This window comes from Rhinopithecus bieti, unplaced genomic scaffold (assembly GCF_001698545.2).
Source record: "Rhinopithecus bieti isolate Rb0 unplaced genomic scaffold, ASM169854v2 scaffold_44774, whole genome shotgun sequence".
Classification (NCBI taxonomy): domain Eukaryota; kingdom Metazoa; phylum Chordata; class Mammalia; order Primates; family Cercopithecidae; genus Rhinopithecus; species Rhinopithecus bieti.
In genome coordinates this window covers 425,028-448,080 of record NW_016819032.1, presented here as the reverse complement: position 1 = coordinate 448,080, position 23,053 = coordinate 425,028, and the positions used below count along the sequence as shown (strand labels likewise).

General features: G+C 39.7%; 1 protein-coding gene across 2 annotated transcripts in view; it reads right to left on the bottom strand.

Moving 5' to 3' along the window:
- Positions 1–23,047, bottom strand: part of B4GALT6 (beta-1,4-galactosyltransferase 6) — a 65,797-nt gene extending 42,750 nt beyond the window's left edge. The window contains exons 1-2 of one of the 2 annotated variants that reach the window (XM_017858046.1): positions 22,451–22,861; positions 3,837–3,953 (exon numbers count right to left, since the gene is read on the bottom strand). In XM_017858046.1, coding sequence (XP_017713535.1) covers positions 3,837–3,953; positions 22,451–22,565 — 232 coding nt within the window. In that variant the 5' untranslated portion in view covers positions 22,566–22,861. Of the gene's footprint in view, positions 1–3,836; positions 3,954–22,450 lie in introns of both variants that reach the window. The other variant, XM_017858047.1, reaches the window with a different exon arrangement.
- Positions 23,048–23,053: the final 6 nt, after the last annotated feature.

Sequence of the window (23,053 nt, the reverse complement as noted above, 5' to 3'; positions counted from 1 at the left end):
CTCTGCTCTCTAGACATTTCCACAAAACAAACTGTTAACTCCTTCTGGGAAGTCAAATGGCAACAGGAGGGCCAGAAAGAATTGTTCTACTTTTTATTTTAGTGCTAGAATGACTGACTCACGAAGTAAACATTCTATCACTTTTATTAGTTTTTAAAGAACCACATTTAAGTGCCTTCAAGTTACGCAATATCATTATATTCACTTCACTGAATACAAAGTTTTAGAACTAAACATGTGCTATTCTTGGCCACATCGTAAGGAGCTCAACTCACTGCCAGACTTAGAGAAACACCTCCACACTCCTGGAGTACTCTGTTCAGTGGTATTTGTGTCTTCTCAATGTATTATGTGTATATAGTCTATCTACCAACCCATCTATTATTCTGAATATCTCTTTTAATTAAAATCAAATTGTCTTTGATTTCTAGCACCTAATAAAAGTACCTACAACACAGTAGCAACATACCATAAATAAACACCTCACAAATAATAATACAGCCAATAATGATTTAAGCTTCTAGAGATTTCACTGTAATAAACCCACAGAATCATTATTCCTACAAAAGTGGTTAGGTGAACAATGTCCATCATGTATAACCACTGCTTTCAAAGTCAGGAACCATTTTAAAAGGTTATGCATGACAGATGCATTTGGGATCCACCACAACTACTATAAAAGATAGACATTATTTCATTTAATGAATGGATAAAAATAAGATGAGCTCTGGGCCCCCTGCTTTCTTCCTCCCTTCCAGAAACACAACCAAAGAAAAGGGAAACAAAGAATGAAAACTGCCAGATGGATCCCCTACTAATTCTCACTGGACCTTATCACCTAAAGGAAAAGGAGACCAGGACCCAAGAACACCTTTTAATGGCTTTATTTTCCTGCTAAACAGCAGCTTAAAACAGGTGTTAGAAACCCATGAGAGTTCTAGTCTGTTTCCCACTAACTTGTCTTGTCAGTCTGGCAGTGTCTGGAGGCCTCAATTCATATATCCATCAAATGAGGAGGCATGCTGGGTTATTTCCAACAAACCTATCCACTCTAACATTGCATGGCCCTTATCTTCTTCAGTAATTAGATGAATTCACTGAATACATCTTGTTTTCATAATTTGACTGGCTCTGTGGGCTACACGGCACCATCTGATTATGAGAGTATATAATTTCTTTACAAAAATAGTATACATTTATATTTTGATGCCACAGAAAGGCAGGTACAGGATTAAAAACCCCTTTTGGAAATCAAATGTGCTTATAACCATCACAATCTATTTACCATTTAGTGTTAAACTGTAAATGAGCCACTGTATATTAATCAATTCTCCTCTAAAGCTCAGTTAGCTTTCTGTATACCTTATAGGCCATTGTCTTCTTTTCTGGATATTATATCTATAGAAGTCTATGCAGAAATAACCAGTTGCGTTATAAATAATTATTTATGTTTCCATCTCTCCCAGAGGCCTAGAGATCCTCATATTAAAGGAGACTGTTTTTCTTAATATTGTGCTTCCAATATCTGGTTAAATATACTAACTATATTCAGTAAATGTTGGTTAAATGAACATGGCAGAGCCTCACTGCTGACTCAAACTCCATTTTTCCCTTTCCCCTTAGGTAATAGAATGCCAGTTTCACTAGAGTTCCAGCACACTCTGGTCAAAGACTATATTTCCCAGTGTTATCGCATCTGGCCAGGCAATTAAGTTCTAGCCAATTAAATGTATGAAAAAATACTGTATGGGACCTCTGGGAAGGCTCCAGAAAAAGGGGTACATTATTTGTTCTTCTTTGCTCTCCCTTTCCTCCTTCCTACGGACCCAAGTTCAAACACCAAGATGGCACCCAAGTAGCCATCTTAGACTATGAGTTAACCATGGAGCTACATGACAGATAGCAGAAAATGAAGTGTGATGACTTACTTTCAGGAGCCTCTACAACCAGCCACAGATATCCAACTTGCAGAGTTCTTTCACATAAGAACAGAAAGCTTCATGTGTTTAAACCACCACAGACAGGTCTCTGTTACATCCAAACATAATCCCTAATGTATACAATGACTGTTTCCTGAGGACAGTTTTACCATCAGTAAAGGAACTCTATGAAAAGTTTTCAAAGTTTTTTTTTCAGTTGCAGGGTACTATGGGGAAAGATTATCTTGTCCATGTAATCATTCCTCCTAATCATGCTCAACATCCACACATAGACCTTATTCATACCCCAGGGAAAACAACCTGATATGCACAAATTTTTAGCATTCCCACAAATATACCAACTTAAAGATGTCTATTTCCTTTCAGTTGAACAAACTTTCAGTGAACATTTTTACAATCAACTTATTCAACCAGCACAAATCCTACAGAAGCTTTTAAAATGTTTAAATTTCTAAAATTGACCTACTATTCAGAAGACTCATTCATGCTAAAGAACAGTTAATGAGACTTTTGCTGTAGTATTAAAACATCAACTATGTTGAGACAGTCCTTCTAAAAAAAAATCCTTCAAGGTTAAAAAATTAAAACAAGAGTATTTTGATTTGTGACATCATAAACATATTAGGCAATGACTAAACTGGATTTTATAAAAGCACATGTGATATTAAATGGAGATCAATATGTCACAATCTTGAATTTTTAGAAGGGTCTAAAACTATCACCCACCTTGACATACATTTAAGAAAGAACACCTACAGCTGGAAGACAGACTTTCTCTTAGTACAATGTGTAGGTTTACAGTGACATAAGGAAGAATTACTAACACAAATTAAATCTTTATTTTTCACTCTTCAAAATGAGACCATAAAGGGTGCAACAACTGACAACCCCACTGAATCCTTTAAAGTAACACCTAATAACTTTGGGAGACACTGTGGCAATGCTGCCATAAAAAAGCATTAACATTCTTCCACAATAGTGAGATCTATTTACATCAATTCTACCATCCTTAAATCACTGGTTCGGCCTATTAGATTTTAACCTCCTGGGACTCTAATGCAGCTTCTACTTCCAGGTGACATTTTAAAGACAAGAGTAGGCCAGGCACGGTGGCTCACACCTGTAATCCCAGCACTTTAGGAGGCTGAAGCGGACAGATCACGAGGTCAGGAGATCAAGACCATCTTGGCTAACACAGTGAAACTCCATCTCTACCAAAAATGAAAAAAATTAGCCAGACGTGGTGGCAGGCGCCTGTAATCCCAGCTACTCGGGAGGCTGAGGCAGGAGAATGGTGTGAACCCGGGAGGCGGAGCTTGCAGTGAGCCGAGATTGCACCACCGCACTCCAGCCTGGGCGACAGCGTGAGACTCCGTCTCAAAAAAATAAATAAAAAAAATAAAAAGACAAGAGTAGTTACCAATTTCCAATTTTATAAAATTTCTCCTTTAGCTCCTTAAAAAGGCCATAAAACTACTAACAATCTTCTATAATTAAAAAACAACTATTTTCTAGACCTAGTTGGGAGAACAACTTAGGAACTAGAATGAACATAAAGAGAGATGGTGGTATGGCTTACTAAGATGAATAAATTATTCTCTGGTTAATTTCTCTTTAATACAATATGTGAATTGAAAAAGTAGAAGCTGCTTTCTATATTTTGTTTGCAAGAATTAACTTAAGTGTTTGTACAAAATCTCATCACTTTTGTGACCACACCTTCATACGTCCTAAAATAGGTAACAGTCTTGATTTGCACAGTAAAATAATCTGCCAGGATGCTTAGGGGAAGATACCTTCATCTTTAACAGGAAGTTACCTGAAGGCAAAACAGACTGTAGAAGATTTGATTTACTGCTTTGTGACTACAAGGGGTTAAGCAGGAAGTAGTCTTACCTGTACCGTTGAGCGTACTGTTTTTATTTGTGTACAGCCTGATCATATGACCTATTGTTTTCACATTTTCTCTCAACATTATACCTCGAGCTTGTACCATAAAGAGGTATGTGTTGGCTATAAAAGAAAAATAGAGAAAAAATGTCATAACTCAGTAAGCTTTTATTATTTAATAAAATAATATTCAGAATTGGTGAAGTGCCCAATAAACATAAACTGACTCAATCAGCACGTCCAAAGGGAAAAGAGAAATACAAAATATTGCCTACTATAAAACTGACAAAACAAACTGATTTTTTAAAACAATAAAACAAAAAAAAAGTTGAAATATCCACCTATCAAATAAAATGAAACTAACTGAACTAAAATATCATAATGAACCCCCACAGCCATAAGTGATTTTCTACTATAAAATAGACTTAGAAATTTCAAAAAGGCATTTTATTACAAGTACTCAATCTTGGTTATAACTCAGTTTCTCTAATTATAATATTAATTTCCTCCTACCAAAAACTTCACAAAAGCTAGGATTCCTTATAAATCCCATAATGTATGAATAAAGATCTTGCAATGGTCCTGAAAATTCTTGACGTGTTTGTAGGGAGGGGTGATCTAGGATAAGTATCTCCCTGGGTCACTTCTAAGAGTTAATTAAACTTTTACACTCCCTTTCAATCACAAATCTATCTACCAGCAGGGTAAAAGCAAGTAAAATCAAAATCAATGTGTATTTTAAAGCGGGTCAATTTAATTCTTCACAATAAGTGCTTCAAAAATAGGCTCCAAATTTCTTCTGCTGGGAGAAACTGGTAAATTGACAAAGCTTCATCACAAAAATCTCTAACTTTTGAGATGTCCAGACTCCCCAGAGGCACAGGACTAAGTGAGAAACTCCTTTCCTGGTCCCAATTCTGTTAGTGCTGTGCATAACTTTGTACAGCTCCTTGGATCTCAGTTTCCTCGTTTCCACAAGGCACTCGTGCAAATGGTGCATTCTTCTTTAAAGTCTCTAAACACAAAGCTAAAAATCATAAACTCCATTCAGATGAGAGGCAGAGGCTCACTATCATGGCAAAAACCAAGAAACTGCAAGTCTCAGTTAATGACTCAATTTTAACATAAGCTGTCTCTGAATACAGTAATGACACTCTCAAAAGATGAATGCTGAATGAAAAAAATTAAGAATGCTGATTAATTTTCTGAGTCCTGCTCTAGTTTCTCAAGACCGAATAGAGGGATGAGAGAAATTTAATGTTTACTACCGTCTTTCCCACTTTTTATGTAAATGTCAACTTGCTCAAAGTACATACGAGCAGAGCATAAATAAAACTACTAGAAAAGCAGAGTAAAATGAAACTTTCCTTTCACCTCCAGAAAAAAAGAGAGAAACAGAAATCCAGGTTTCACATAAGCTTTACAGATACCGTTTTTGAGAGCATGTCTACAGGCTTTCTAGAAAGTAGTCCTGTAATTAGATTTAACTTGCTTACACCTGAATTTACTATACTAGTTTACAAATGCAGCACATTTTGACTACATTTTTGTACTTAAGTGGACTTTAAAAGAATGAAGAACACAGTCATAAAAAAGAATAAAATCATGTGCTTTGCAGAAACATGGATGCAGCTGGAGGCCATTATCCTAGCGAATTAACACAGGCACAGAAAACCAAATACCACATGTTCTCACTTCTAAGTGGGAGCCAGACACTGGGTACTTATGAACATAAAGATAATAACAACAGAAACGGGGGATTACTAGAAGAGGGAGGGACAAAGCAAGGCAGAAGTTTAAAACTACTTATTGGGTACCATGCTCACTACCTAGGTGACAGGATCAATCATACTCCAAACCTCTGCATCATGCAATATACCCGTGTAGCAAAGCTGCGCATGTATGCCCTGAATCTAAAATAAAAGTTGAAATTAATTAAAATAAATAGACCATATGGGGGAAAAACTTATTAATAACAATTTAAATATATATTCATAAGTAAGGTTTTTGGGTTTTTTGCCATCTATGCTTTGTTCTTAATGTTAGTTTCATAAAATAGACTGTACACATTGCTGTCATTTTCTGAACTCTGAAACAACGGATACAGTGTGGCAGATATTAAGCCCTTAAAAGCTTGAACTGACTTCTCATAAAAGGAAGATGTCATCTGGCCAGGCGTGGTGGCTCATGCCTGTAATCCCAGCATTCTGGAAGGCCAACACAGGTGATCTCTTGAGGTCAGGAGTATGAGACCAGCCTGGCCAACGCGGTGAAATGCTATCTCTACTAAAAAATACCAAAAAAAAAAAAAAAAAAAAAAAAACCTAGTCAGGCATGGTGGCACATGCCTGTAGCTCCAGCTACTTGGGAGGCTGAGGCAGGAGAATGGTGTGAACCCGGGAGGCGGAGCTTGCAGTGAGCAGAGCAGGGATTGCGCCACTGCACTCCAGCCTGGGTGACAAAGCGAGACTCTCTGTCAAAAAAAAAAAAAGCTGTAATCAGACACCTGTTCCAATTCCTGTCTGTTCATGTATTCAATTTGTTGATTTGTTGAATGCCTGCCCTCTGCCAGAAACTGTATTAGATGTATTTCAGTTTCTACTTATTCTTGATTCAATTTGGAGTATTTCGTCCCAGAGATTCAACAATTTCATTGAGATATTCAAATTAGGTAAAGCTATACATAATCTTATATAATTTTTGAATCTCTACTTTTGATTTTTAATTATTTTCTCCCTTTTCTTTTCTATGTAAAATTTGAAAATAAACATGTCATCCTTATGCAGGGGCCATGCTAATATTCTCTGTATTGTTCCCATTTTTGTGTATTTGCTGCCAAAGCAAGCACTCCCTTTTATAAGACTTGTCATATTTGTGTATTCCATTGCTTATATTTAAATAATCTGTCTTGACTATCTCAATTCTATTTTCCTCTATTTTTAAATGTATTCGTTCCTGATCTCATTCTTGTATATTTAGACTTTTCTAATTTCTTAATTAACCATGTTAATTTTTAATAATGAAAGTATCTACAACAATAAATTCATCTTTGATAACTATGAAAAACTGGAAGAAAAGACACGAAGAGAAAAAAGAAAACTAAAAGAATGGCCAACAGAAATGCAGGAAAATGTTCAATAAAAGACAAGCTAACATTAACAACTCGGCCTAAATGAAGACCCAAAGTTCAACTGAAATGATGTGGCTGGGGCAGCATCACATAGATTACTAACGACACCTGGTTTCCAACACCTTGGATTATTTAATCCTAAAGTTACATATGAAATTTGTTGTCAGTAATATAAACATCTTATATTTGTGCTACACCAAACTGTGAAAAGAAAACCTGCTACAAAGTACTAGAACTCAGCCTAAGGCAAAAAAGTTCTACTTCCAGGACTGATCCTGGCCTAAGAAATGAGATGCTAAGTAGGAGCATTATATGCATTATTGTTTCCTGGAAACAACTTTTTAAATTATCTAACTTGTAGGTAACAAAACCGTGAAAAAACATGGTTTCTTTTTTTTTAAGACAGGTCTCACCCTGTCATCCAGGTTGGAGTGCAGCAGCTCGACCTTGGCTCTTCGCAACCTCCACCTCCCGGGCTTAAGCGATCCTTCCACCTCAGTCTCGCAAGTAGCTGGAACTACAGGTACCTGCCATTACGCCCACTTAATTTTTTGTAGAAACAGGGTTTCTCCATGTTGCCCAGCCCGGTCTTGAACTCCTGAGCTCAGGCAATCCGCCCGCCTCAGCCTCTCAAAGTGGTGGGATTACAGGCGTGAGCCACCGCACCTGGCCTTAAAAATGATTTTTTATGGTACCTCTAACAAAGGTGAAAAAGAGTGCATTTACTATTCATTAGACAAATGAAGACCAAAATTAAGCTAGACATCAATTTCTCCAAATGGAAAATCTATTTATTTATTCCAAATCATTTACAGCTGAGTTACATTCCTCAGGTTAATGGTCCTCATGGGTTTAATCCCTAAAGATCAAAACCCATTAGGGAATGAAGCTGTGTTTAAATAGAGAGTGGTCGTTAACAGGAAGAAAGTGCTAGGTCAAAGGGTTGCAAGACACACTAAAGCAGTATGAGAATGGTTCCAATTGTCTGCTTTCCAAACACAAAACTATGTTAACCCAAACCCAAAACTTGCTTATCAGTAGTAGTATAAAATGTAATGTCTTTTTTTTTTATTGTAAGTTCTGGGGTACATGTGCAGAACGTGCAGGTTTGTTACATAGGTTTACACATGCCATGGTGGTTTGCTGCACCCATCAAACCCGTCACCTACATTAGGTATTTCTCCTAATGTTATCCCTCCCCTAGCCCCTACACCCCCGAGAGGCCCCAGTGTGTGATGTTCCCGTCCCTGTGTCCATGTGTTCTCCTTGTTCAACTCCCACTTAAGAGTGAGAACATGCAGTGTTTGGTTTTCTGATCTTGTGATAGTTTTCTGCTGAGAATGATGGTTTCCAGCTTCATCCATGTCCCTGCAAAGGACATGAACTCATCCTTTTTTACGACTGCATAGTTCCATGGTGTATATGCGCCACATTTTCTTTATCTAGTCTATCACTGATAGACATTTGGGTTGGTTCCAAGTCTTCGCTATTGTGAACAGTGTCACAATAAACATATATGTGCATGTGTCTTCATCACAGTATTATTTATAATTCTTTGGGTATATGCCCAATAATGGGATTGCTGGATCACATGGTATTTCCAGTTCTAGATCCTCAAGGAGTCACCACATTGTCTTCCACAATGGTTGAACTAATTTACTGTCCCACCAACAGTGTAAAAGCGTTCCTATTTTTCCACAACCTCTCCAGCCTCTGTTGTTTCCTGACTTTTTAATGATCACCATTGTAACTAGTGTGAGACGGTATCTCATTGTGATTTTGATTTGCATTTCTCTAATGACCAGTGATGATGAGCATTTTTTCATATGTCTGTTGCCTGCATAAATACCTTCTTTTGAGAAGTGTCTGTTCATATCCTTTGCCCATTTTTTGATGGGGATGTTTTTTTCCTGTAAATTCAAGTTCTTCGTAGATTCTGGATATTAGCCCTTTGTCGGATGGATAGATTGCAAAAAATAAAATGTAAGGTCATATTGACAAGTCTTTAGGTAGAGAAAATCCTTGTCTAAAATTTCTATTCCAATTTATAAGAACCCTTATCTCGGAAAACAAACAGGGAAACCTACCACTGCTTAATTAAAACCATGCTGTTTGTTCTCTAATTTCATTCATTTTCTATTTGGCTCTGCATTGTGAGATATAAATCTAACTTATTTATCAGTTCTGCTTCCCAGGGGATAACAACATCTCAAAAAATTTAAAAAATAAAAATAGTAAAACCTATTTTCGACAGTTTATGAAAGCTTCTAGGCCAGGCATTCTATCCCGAGTTTGCAAGGCAAGAGATTTATGAACTTGTCTAATTCTTCACTTAAGGAAATTAAGGGACACATCTGCTATAAAACTGCCTCCCAGCCCCTTTCCACATCCAGTTTTGCTCACTAACAGTGCTGCAAGGATTCAAGACAAAAAGAACATGCCTGCCTGCAGGGATCCAGAACTGTTTCCTAGGCTTTGCAGGACACCAATGCAGCATCCCTGTGATCCTGATATCTCTGTTCCTAGCTGCTATGACATGCTGCCACAATTCCCAGGTCTCTTAACAAAAGTCAAGTGAATAAATGATTTTGAGAGGGAGATGATGATGTTTGTTAGGCAATCTGGGATGCAGTTATAAATGTAGGACTGAAGCTAAAAGAGGGCTAGAAATACCATTTGGAGAGACATTCAATAAATGTAAAAGCTGGAACTATCGTGATAAATTCCCAGAAGAAAAATTATCCAAAAGGGAGATAAAAAGGTGAAGACAGACCACAAATAGGCAGCACAAAGATAAAAGATCCCAAAGTGAATTAATCTCAGCTTGAACACAGTGAAAAAGCTAATGGACTAAAGAAGAGGGTGAGGTCAACCATGTCAAATGCTACAGATGTAAGGAGGACTTAAAAACAACAGCTTAAAAAAATTCAGCATACTCTCTTTGTCAAGCATACTTTACATACACTAACCTATTTAATCCTCACAAGCAACTCTAGAGGGCAAGTACTATTATTATTTCCATTTTACAGATAAAGAAATTGAAGCTTGGAGTTGAATGACCTGCCACAGGTCACACAGTTGTTAGGAAGTGGTGGAGCCAGAATTCAAATCCCAGCAGTCTGGCTCCAGCAAGTTAGCCCTTGACCATCATAACATTTAGCCTCTGTGAAAAGCCTATAGGAGATCACTGTAAGCCTTCAAGACAGCAGCTTCAGGAAGCAGTGGAAACAAAAGGAAAATAGTAAAGATTTCAGTGCATACTGACAAAGTGAAAGCACGTTTCAGAAAAGGCAAACAAGTGATTAGCAAGGTCAAGGGAAGGTTTTCTGCAAGAGGAGGGCCCTGAGCATGTCTGCAGCCTGAGTGGAAAAAGCTAGAAGAGAGGGTGAATAATTTCAGGCACTAAAGGAAGCAAGAGGAAGGAGAGAAAACCATTCTGTTGGTGGGAAAGTTTAAGCAGAGGCTCTGAGGTGCACAGCAGCAGGGCACACCCCGGGAATGACAATCTGCCTTGAGTGGAGATGGGTAGTAACGGAAGTTAGGAAGGGCCAAGTGGGATAGAGAGTTTTAAAAAAAAAGCAAAGGAGAGTGAGAGGACAAGAAGTCATTGTGAGGATGAGACATACCTGTTAAAAAAGGTGAGAAACCTCTAGAAGCGGAAGGTTAAGAAGGCTGCAGTCTGGAGAGGTGCAAAGGAGAGCAAGCCACAGCCATGCTGACACCCAGGGCATGGCCAGGCGGAGTGAGGGCAGAAGACAAGAGCTAGACATCCTGGTGCTCACCAACGAGGACGGAGGTGGGGGACAAAGTGGAAGGGAACATTCAGAACTGAGCACTGACTGCTGAAATCTTCCAGGGATATAGAAGCTTGACGGGCACAGGTTTCTGAAGAGCAGTAGATGAATTTACTAAGTGCTGAGTTTGGTCAGGCACTGAATTGAAGTCCACATATAAATATACCTAAGTACACATACACAATTATATTTCCTTTCATTCTTACAACCACCTGGAGTTTGTTGAATGGAAATCCCCAAAAAGATATGCCCACACCCTAATTCCCAGGACCTGTGAATGTGACACTTGGAAAGAGGTCTTTCCAGATGTAATTAAGCTAAGGATTTTGAGACAAGGAGATCATCCTGGATTACCCCGGTGGACCCTAAATCTAATGGCAAGCACTCTTCTAAGAGAAAGGTAGAGAGAGATTTCACACACACACACACACACACACACACACACACACACACACAGGCAATGTGAAGACAGAGGCAGTGATGTGGCCACCAGGCACCTGAAGCTGGAAATCGCAAGGAGGATTTTCTCCAGAGCCTCCAGAGGGACTGTCTTGCTAAGACCTTAATTTCAGACTTCTGGCCTCCATCATTCTGAGAAAATAAACGTGGTGTTTCAAGCCGACATGTGGTAATGTGTTACGGTGGCCCTAGGAAAATAACACACCACCCCACGACAGGTACAACTTTGTCCATTAGAAGATGAGAAAACAAACTCAAAAGAAAGTTAACACAGGTAGAATTAACAACTCAGGATTCAAGCACAAGCCTGAGTGACTCTGAGGGAAAGGGACTTGGAAGAAACCTTGGTTCAAGGCCACAGAGGAGAGGGAGAGATAAGGAAAAAGAAATCTTCATTGTAAAAAGTTACAAGGGAAGTGAACATATGAGAGATTAACCAGATTTCCTTTAATACAAAGAGGAGGAGAAAGCCAGAAGGGATCCTTAAAAGTTACAGAAGAGAAAATGATTTCCCGTATTATCTACAGAACACAGGAGATAACATAGACAAAAGTAAAAATCTGAATGCACCACTCAATATTAACTACAGATATGTGAATCAGGTATCTCTTTCTAAGAATTTCTAACAATTTACGATAATCTTCTAAATATCTGTTTCTGATGCTGAAAAATTTTCTTCTTTCCACATCTAGCCTCTTATTCAATAAATCCCCAAGAATTACTCATCCATGTGGGTAAAGGAAAAATATGTTATCTTCAATAACCATGGTGTAAACCCCAAGGTTAGGCCAGACTATACATGAAATATTATTCATACTACAGCTAGGACTAAGGATGGTAGGTACTACTTGGATTAAAAAGAAAAAAATAACACACATCAAGGATGTGCCAGGCTTTTTTAAAAAAAAAAAAAATTCTTTTATGTCAAAGTACTATTTGTCTGACCATGGTGACAATAATTTAAAACCAGGTATGGACTCAAGGAAATCTGCAGTGCAAATTATTACTAACATATAATATCCTTACCTCTACTTTTCAAGTTATGAGCTGACAAAGTCTGCAAGAATTCTGTGTTCAGAGCCCCACTTTATCAAACAACAAATACAATGATCACATACAGGAGATCTATTTCAGATCTTAGCTAACAACTCAAGCTTTGTAGATTTTGCAGATGCAAACATAAAAACTGACAAGAAATCTTTGTAACAGGTGTCTTTACAACTTCCACTCTGCAGTTGTTATTTCTGGAGATTCTTTGTGTTGGAATACTGATCAAGGTTAAACATTTTATTTTATTTTATTTTTATATTTTATTTTATTTTTTTTTTTTTTTTGAAGACGGAGTCTGGCCTTCTGTCCGGCCCGGGCCTGGAGGTGCAAGTGGCCGGATCTCAGCTCACTGCAAGCTCAGCCTCCCGGGTTTACGCCATTCTCGCCCAGCCTCCGGAGTGCTGGGACTAACAGGCGCCCGCCACCTCGCCCGGCTAGATTTTTGTACTTTTTTTTAGTAGAGACGGGGGGTTTCACCATGTTAGCTCAGGATGGTCTCGATCTCCTGACCTCGTGACCGCCCGTCTCGGGCCTCCCCCAAAGTGCTGGGATTACAGGCTTGAGCCACCGCGCCCGGCGGTTAAACATTTTTAATAAAAACTGACTTTTCCAAAGATCTTACTAAAAATGTTCAGGATGGAAACATGTTTATCCACATGTTTATTGAGTGCCTACCGTTTACCAAGCAATGCCAAAAGTTAAGGGGCCATTTGGCTTCCTCTGTAAAGAACCAAGATCCTGCAAAGGCACAAACTGTCTAAAACATCAGAAGGACTTTTGCAACAACCAGATCATTAGTTCAGCCTACTTTAACCCTAGTTGATAATTCAAAAAGTAGACTCTGAACCTAGTGATATGAAAACACTATCTAACAAAAGATAACTATCAGCCCTGTCATTTGCTAACACACTGTATAATTCACTTAAAATAACTATATAGCTTTTTTAAAGCATGACAGGAACCCTAAGAGTTATGAACCACACTGCGGAAAGTGGAATCAGGAGGAAATGAGGAAATCAGGGAAGGAAGAACGCAGGCAATTAAACAAATCTTAAAAATCTAATCAGGAAACTCACTTAATGACATTACAGACTAAAAGACCAAGCCATAAATAAGCAGGCCCAGGAAACATTATAAAATTGTTGAAAATTAGTGATGTCAGAATATGTAAGTGTAGAATATATAAGAAGTCTATCAAAATGAAGTAAAATGTGAACTATTTGAATATGTTTTATAATCATCTCCAATTTACTTGTATTTTCACAATTAAAATACCTTTCAGAATTCCAACTTAGTATTCATGAAAGGAAAATGAGCCTAAAACAAGAATCAGGGAAGGGAACTGGGTAGGAAATGAATTTCAAAGACTTTCAAAGCATATTTTCAAATCAGTAAACAAGGCATCTTTTAATTCTCTACCTTTGGTCTCTTGATTCAAATGAAAATAATGTCCAATTTCTCTTCCTATGAGTCAAACTGAAAATTGCACTATAATTAGAAGTCATAATTTCTGAGCAATTAACTTAATTATCAGGAAGGCAATATACGTAACAAGATTTCAGTAAAATCATATTAACATTTGCCTCAAATATATAAAAACAGGCCATAGTATTCAATCAAGATATCATGTTATAGTAACAAACTTCATATAGCTAAATATACTACTGTAAAGATATTATAAAAATGACTTTTCTAGCCAAATGCTAGGAAACGTTTTGAAATTACTTCCACTGAACAACCTATAATGCTATATAGTTTAATAAGTTTTATTGCTCTTAAGTGAATTACGATGTCTCTTTCTAATAATTAAAAACACTAAACAAATTTAGGATAACCCAGGACCCAATCACCTAGTCACTGCAGATTCATAAAGGAACACATGATCCTGGCAGGCATAAATAATGTATCTGTCCATTCCTCTTCTGAAGGAAAAGATTCTTCACCATGATAGCCATCTCTATTGCCAGTAAAACACGATGTTATAAACAAGTTAATTAGGTTTTCAACAGGTAAGATTAGTTCTATGAAATACCAAATCGGCCAGGTGCAGTGGCTCACGCCTGTAATCCCAGCACTCTGGGAGGCAGAGGTGGGCAGATCACGAGGTCAGGAGATCGAGACCATCCTGGCTAACACGGTGAAACCCCGTCTCTACTAAAATACAAAACTTAGCCGGGAGTGGTGGTGGGCGCCTGAAGTCCCAGCTACTCAGGAGGCTGAGGCAGGAGAATGGCATGAACCCGGGAGGCGGAGCTTGCAGTGAGCAGAGATCAAGCCACTGCACTCCAGCCTGGGGCAACAGAGCGAGACTCGTCTCCAAAGACGACAAAAAAAAGAATATCAAATGATGTAAGTAATCAATTTAGAAAAGTAGGTAGCACAATTTTTTCTCCACCATTTGGGGTATTTTTCAGAAATATCATTTCCAGTGTGCAGAATCATCTGGGTATGTGTTAAAAATGAATCAGAATCAGAATCTTCAAGACCTGGGAAATAAGCTTATTAAAGCATATCACCTTAAATAAGCCTTAAGCACATTCATATTTGAAAACTATTTCTTGTAGTAATTCTCTAAACATAACATTTGTAACAAGTAAAACAGTAGACCCTTCCTTCCAAATCAGTTTAACTTATATTAAATGTATCTTTTTTTTTTTTTTGAGACAGAGTCTCACTCTGTGGCCCAAGCTGGAGTGCAGTGGCCGGATCTCAGCTCACTGCAAGTTCCGCCTCCCAGGTTTACGCCATTCTCCTGCCTCAGCCTCCCGAGTAGCTGGAACTACAGGCGCCCGCCACCTCACCCGGCTAGTTTTTTTTATTTTTTAGTAGAGACGGGGTTTCATCTTGTTAGCCAGGATGGTCTCGATCTCCTGACCTCATGATCCGCTCGTCTCGGCCTCCCAAAGTGCTGGGATTACAGGCTTGAGCCACTGCACCCGGCCTTAAATGTATCTTCTTTTACAAAGCTTTTGAATATACCACAATTCATTTGGACATAGGAGTATCTGTTTCATCCTCAATGAATATATAACACAACAATTTGGTGAAGCCAAAGACTTTCACTAATTCAAGTAATCAAACATAAAACAAAGATGCAAGCAAAAGTCATACTACATTTCTGGAGGAAAAAAAATTAAAATTAAGATTTGAAATTACCAAGTATATTTTCCTAAACATTTTGCTGTGCTATATAGCCAAAAATATAATTACTGACATAAACATCCTTTACGCTAACTCTCCTATTTCAACTGAGGAGGGGTATTGCTGTATCTTAAACCAAACTCAGCTAAATTCTGCTAAGACTAAAAACAGTTATGTCCACAGGCAGTCTGACCATGAAACATAGCAAATCAAACTGGCCCAATACAGGATGTACATGCTCAAGAAAAACAGAATCGGGGTGCTACCTGGAAGTCTCCAGTGGGCCCAAGATATAAGGTAAAAACATCTCATTATAACTGGAGTAAATGCTTAATTTTCCAAAGGCATGTTAAAGGCATTATGGGTATCCTCAGAAAACCTACTCTGAATCTTCACTTGAATCGATCTTCAACTTGAATCACTATATTACCTGTATATTATTCTCTTCGTTATTATCCTGATAAAAGGCAGAATTTGAATGAAAACGCCTTTTAAATATTAAATCACCGTGTCCTCCAGGAATTAAGAAAACACGAAACAGATTCAGAGGGACAAGGGGGAAAGGAGAAAAGAGAAAGGCAAAGAGGTGGAGACAACCTGCTCTGCTTAAGCTGGCAAATCGCAGACTCAGGCAGTTGTGACAAAAGCCCGCTTGGTCCAAGGCGGCCAAGAAAATGGACTAGAAAAAGAATGTTGCAAACACATAGGCCTGAGGAACTCCCAAGGGCGACCCAGGAAACCCAAGCTCTAGAAAAATCACTCCTCCCACACGTCTCACCTCAGCCTCCCCTCCCACCTCCACATTTCTACCTAAGACAAACATGAAAGGCAGGCTTGAAAGGGAAAAGGAGTCACAAAAGACAATGTGGGTGGGAGACAGGTGGAGGAGGTCTGCCCTTTTGCAGGGTAAGCGAGGGTGCTGCAGAGTCTAAGCACACAGTATAAACACAGCACTGAGCACCAGTGTTTAAGGGAATCCTAGAGGTCTGTACAGTCTCCCAAACAAAGCACCCTCTCCAGAGTAATCACAGCCTTAAGAGGCGGTCATCTACCCTCACCTGATAATGTGTAAGGAAAGGAGCACTTATAAGGCCACTTATTTCACTGATTGGAGGTCAGTTAGAAGGTTGGTCTTTTTTTCTCTCTCTTTTCAATAAGCCTCAACTCTGCCTCATTGTAATTACCCTCACTGCTTAGGCTATCCAAAAAATTTCATCACTTGTCTATACAGTATTCCTTCAAACTGAAGAAGAAAGAGCTTGTATTTCCCCAAAATCTTCCATTTTCCAGGGCAAAAATGATTAGTTCCTTCAACTAGGGCACGGTAGAATGAGTCAGGAATCCTAAGGTGTACACTTCAGCTCTTCCAACAATGATGTGTGACACTCTAGGCAAGTGGCCATCTTCCAGAGCCTGTCCTTCCTTCTCTCATTTCACAAACAAGGCTAGCCCTACTGGCAAGGGGTCAGGGGTGTGGCAGGGAAGACGTGGATCTCCAAATATGGACAAGGCGGTGGGCTATCTTTGGGATTTTACTCCTGGGGCTGCTCTGCCCATAGCTCTGGCTCCAGAAACCAATGCTTCTGTGCCCAAGTTTCCCCTGGCCTTGGGCCCTTGGAGAGAGGGGCAAACGCAAGGGCTCTGAGGGTGAGAGGAAAAGCCACAGCTAGAACCATCAGAGATGAGGCCCAGAAGGACAAGTGCCCTGAGAAGCCCTGCAGGACAACCTGTGAGAAACAGGCTTTCCACAGGATGGGTTACCAAATTAACTACTGTGTACCACACTGCCTCAAAAGGAAAATGCATTCTATTCCCAAGCAAATTCAAATAGTATTTGGAATACCTATTACATACAGACACTACAAACCTAGGTTAGAAGTTTCTCTTCTAAAAGTAATCACAGACATGGCTATTTTTATCTCTAATAAACATTAAAGGCAGTAATGATAAGCACTGCTGCAGAAAAAAACACATCACTGCCTTACTCTGCCACATTGTTTAACAGACCTACCAAATGTATTTGTAAAAGAAAGGCTAAGGTGGAAAATAGCAGTTAGCATTGCCAGATTTCAATGAATCAAGTTTTCGTTCAATATTGCCTCATTTCCCACAAGGCCATGAGATTTGGATTAGTTTACACTGAAGAGATATAGCTGAGTTACATATGCTACTCAGGAATGGCAATCTGACTGTGCAAACAATCTCTAAGAAAGCCAGCACATCTCGAGTGTGAAATGGACCCACTGACTCTTGTGACAAAGCTAGGGAGTGAGAAGGAGGGTAGCAAACCTCATCGGACACTCTGAAACTATACTTGGTCTTCCTCCGTATTTCAATTTAACCCCTGTGATTCCATGTTTCAGGGGAAGTAACACAGTGAGTCACTTCCAGTTGCAGAAGTGAGTTTTATTACTCAGGTGTGTTGGAGGATAAATAGATAAATACCATTCACCTACATGAGGAAAACAACCAAATCTCTCTCCTGGGCTGCAAGCCCTTACTTCCATCTGCCTACCTACTAATTCTTCCTGGATATCACACAGGGATCCCAACTCATTTTCTCTAAAATCAAAATAGCCCCCCAAAGACGTGCCTTTCTATACTCCCTACTAATAGCTACCTGAATGTCTAAGCCAGAATCCAAGCCTCATCTTAAAGCTATTCCTGTTTCTTCAAACCCACTATTCCCATCCACTCAATTCTGCCCTGATGAACTACAACCTCAATGGTTCTAATCTTCTATTGTCCATTTCCCCCGTAACCCATCCTTCATGCTAGAAAGGTCACTCTAAACCAATGGACTGCATCGTTTTCAAAACTTGTGACATTTCCTGCTACTCTCAAGACAAAAAAAGCATGGGACATGTGGCCAATAAGGGAGGCCCAGAGAAAAGACATGCCCAGTACCACGGCCCAAATCTGAACTCCTGAAATGGGTCATGCAGATCAGAGCACTGGGTGAATTAAAATGAAAGACCTTTGAAACAAAGCAGACTATAACAGCTCCAAAGAACACAGCCAGGCCCACTTGCCAGGGCCAAGAGGCTGAAGGGCTATCACAAAGCTGCAAGGTAACTAGCTACCTTCTGTGCCAGCCCAGGAAGAACCCCAGCCACAATGCCAGAGGGACTCTGAGCAAAGGACCTACGGTAGCTCCCCCACAACACACATGCTTGCACATACACCCCACACGTTGACTACCCGTCGCCATCACCTCCACCATTCCCAGCAGGGCACACACCCCAGGGAGGCCCAAATAACAAAGCACTCAGCCAGATAATTCCTCCAAGGGTCCAGAGAAGTCAGACCAAAGTGGCCCCACCAGATTTCACTCTACCCAGAGAGCAAAAGATCCCATCAGTGTGTCCAGGAAAGGTCAGGGCTTCTGGTGAGTCACATGGATAGTGAAATCCCCACTCCCAGGGAAGTTATGTAATCTCCTCCCATTATATTGCCCCACTGATTACAGGCACTATCAATGTTTCTGTCATCACAGACAGCTTTGATGAAGTTGTATGAACAAAGACCAGTCTCTCTCTGCCAGGAATTTTAAAGACCTCATGCATCTGAACACCAGGGCTGGGCACTGGAGCCCCAGAGACCTTTCATAACCTGGCCCATGTGCCACTCCAAGCCCTAAGCAGTAGCTGGATAGAGCTACTCCCATCTTCTAGAAGCTTGGCTCATGCTGTTCCCTCTGACTAGGATCCCTTTGCTCAGTCCAGATAAATCATATCCATTCCATTTCAACCACTTTCTCCTCTGGAAATCCTTAACCAGCCCTCACTCCCCACCACATGCCTTCCAAGGATTTACTACAGCCGTTTTATGGAGCTCATCCCATTGCACTTCAGGGAAGAAACTAAGTCTTAGTCATCTATCTTCCATACCTCAAACAATGTCCAGCCTCTCTTGGGTGCACCACTCCTATTGTTGAATGAACTTACACGTCAGCTCATCTTTGATACGACAGCAAGAAAATGACTATGTTATATTGGAAGTTATATTAATAAAGGTTGCCTATTAAATGCAATTCTATTCTCAATCCAGCCAAGTCAAAACCTTGGAGAGAAACTGCACTCATCTTTGCAGTCATGCACAAAGGTAGACACAGAATAAGAAACAATTTATGGCTCTGGCCTCTACTGGGTGGACTAGAGCAGTTTGTCCATTGACTTCCTATGGTGTGGTGATGGGGCAGATGTCTGCCATCCAGTTTCCCTGAGTAGTAAGGTTTATAATACAATGACAACGACAATCCCTGTGTTTCCTGTATGCATCAGACACTTCAAGAAAAATGTTTCCTTGAAAATAATGAGCTTTGAGTTCCACGGAACTCACTGTAGTTGACAACCCAAATAGTCCAGAAATGCTGAGGAGCATCTGAAAACACTGGAAACTAAACAGATTATGCTGTCTACAACTGTGATGTATCTGCTCACAATGGCAAAGAGGAGGAACTAAAATGACAGAAGATGTACCTGGGAAGAAGGCCCACGACACACACAGGGCTCAGGACAGAGAAGAAGTAGGGAAATAGAATTAAAGTCTACCAAAGGGTTGATATGGTAGGATTAATAGTAATTTCTTAACAGAGGAGATTTGAAACATTTACTTAGGGCACATAAAAAGTACTCATACAACACATATTTTAGTCATAAACACATTTTGCCCCAAGATGTAATTCAGGCTAAAATACGAATTGTTTTCTTGAAGTTGTTATTTCAAGAAAAATCTACATACATCGAATAAAAACTAGTTATAAGAACCTAATTACTTCCGGATATGTCTCATAAATAAGAAATCTGAAGCACTTGTGCAATTGATTGATTGATGCAGTATGAATTCAACAAGCCACATTTTCATGGAACATCATTTTCCTTGAAAGAACAACTGAAAACTATGGTTAAACTTGTGTATCTGACCTACATTTTCTCGAAAATGAGCAAAGTGAGCTGGACACTTCAAGAAAAACTGACAGTATTTGTTATCAATGATAAAATTCAAACTTTCAAGCAAAAATTTGAATTTTGGAAAACTGCTTCCCAATACTTAAAGATACAAAAGATTAAAAAGGAGGCTTTTTTTTTAGCTAAATGGTTCAGGGTTTTGGAAACAGATTCAGCTTGACAAGTCCACAGCATTTTATAAGTTTTTGGTTTACACTCTTCTAACTGGTTTTAATAACTTATTATCATTTATAAGACCTACAAAACAGAGTAGATTAAGCCATGTCAATCTAATTGCCTACAAGACATTTGCCAAAATTTTACATTATATCAGTGACTGTTCTATGGCAAACATTAAACATTCAAATAAGAAAAATTTATTAGTATTTCACACAAATTGAATTAAGAACCTACAAATAATATGCTGGTGCACTAACTTTAAAAAAAAGGGATGACTAGAATTCTGATTTCCTTTGGTTAGCTTTTTGAGTAATGTAACTTTAACATGTTACTCATAATACTAAGAAAGTGGGAAAATTGTTATATAAGTGTGAAAAAAACTTTTTCTCCAAAATCTTTCAAAGTTAAATCCCTAGTAAAATAACATACCCCAAAGATGTCCGAACTTTTGAAGAGTTACATGAGAAAGTAAAAATTGCTATAGAATGAAGAGTTAATTTATAAGACTCCAAAAGGGCAAAAAATAAAGCAAGCCCTTGTTGAATATCTAGATAATATCAAAGCCACTAAGCTACCACTGTCATTTGTACTATAGGCTTCAAGGGGTAGGTTTTTGTGAGGTTTTCTTTTTCTGGCCTAAAGGAAAACTGCAATGTTAAAATATTCTTCAAACTTTACCCTAAAACTTATCTTTTGGGATACATCGTTTCACAATCCATTTCTTCTCAAACATCATCATCTGAGTTTTATACATCTCACTGAATCCAAAAATGTATTAAAGGAAAAGTCTCATAGTAATTTTAAGAAATGAAGCAGTCTGGGTGAGATTTCCATCTTCCTTCCCGGCTGCAATTCATTACAATAATCTACTACACTCAAGACAATACCCTGATCATTCCATCTCAAAATTCTGCAGGTGTTTTCACTCTGTAAGGGGCATTTTATTTTTAGATAACTCGCTGGCTCAAACGACCACAGTGTGTAAGGAGAAATGAGAGGAGATGGTCACTGCTACTAAGTAATTGAACATTAAATACATAATAGCCAGGAAAAACTCAGAAATATGGAAATATGACTTATTTTGGAAATATGACTTATTTTAATATGCATGTGAAGTTCCTATTTTCATTCACTAGAATTAACGCCGCATTGGCTCCTTTTAACAAAAGGGGACAAGGAATTAGGATATGTAATACAGTTAATTCAAGTAGTTTTACAAAAGTGTATTTTGCACCAAAGGCCAAAAAATGATAAACAGGTTAACATTTTAAACTACAAGTTCCCTTGGATAATGGTTATTTTAATCACTATTTTCTCAGAAGTCATCCTAACAGGTAGCAAAGGCAACCTACCCTTGAAAATCAGACCCAAGCAGACTAAAATAAAGGAGCATGGTTTTTACAGACAACTCATCGCCTTAAAATTCCCCAAGTATGGCACAAATGTCCACTGACCCCTTTCTAAAAAAGCGACCTAGGACCCTAGAATACACACATCGTTGGACTCAATCACATTCCCTGCTGTTGGCTCCTCCATATTTTTACAACCAGTTCTTATACCCGAGAGTGTTTGAATAAAACTATGATTAAGCACTGAGTTTAGGCTTAAAGACTTAACATTAAATGGATAAAGCTGTCATGAACACTCAAGAAAGCGACTAGGGCATCCCGGGCCATCACACTAATTTTGCTATGTCTATTTAATGCAATCTTTTACTTTATTAACAAATACGCATCAACAAAATGCATGAATTAACAAAACTCACATACCAAAGCCATGCCCTGCAGCAGTTTGACACTTCTGAAACAATATTTAAAACAAAACGCTTTCCTGCGGGCCCCTGTTTAAACAGCTTCCAAATCCCAGAAGTAACATCCTTAACAGCCTGGGGAAGCGAGGGTGTGTCTCGGTGCTTACCGATGCCCGGGGCCACATAGATGAAGTACAGACAGGACGAAGAGAGGGAGAAGAAGAAGATGAAGGCGAGGAGGGAGCGATTGGAAACCCGCATCATCCGCCTGAGCACAGACATCTTCCTCTTCCCGGCCAGCAGCCCAGGCTGCGCTCTCACGCCGGATTCGGGGCCACTGTCCAGGCCCTAAACTTCCATAAATGTGCTAAGAACCCCGAGACTGCAGCAGGGTCCGCGCGGGGAGGCTCTGGGGAGAGGGCCCAAGCAGAAAGGAGGAAATGGGAGGGAACGGACGGAATGAATTGGGGGTCAGAGAGTCGGGGGAGGGGAGGCGCGGAGGCCGAGGGGGAAGAGGTGGAGGAGGGAGAGGGGACGGGAGCTGGGGGCCTGGGGACCGCAGGACCCAAGGAGGCCGGGGAAGGGCAAGAAGGCGCGTTCTCTCCGCCTGGCAGCGGCGGGAGGAGGCGCTGCAGGTGGGGAGAGGCGCACGCTGCGCGCGGCGGCGCCCCTGCGGAGAGGGGCAGCGAACTGCAGCACGCCCGGCACCGCTACCCGCGCCCGGCGGAGTCCCGCCGCGAAGCTCCGCGCTCAAGGTCCGCGCCGCCCGC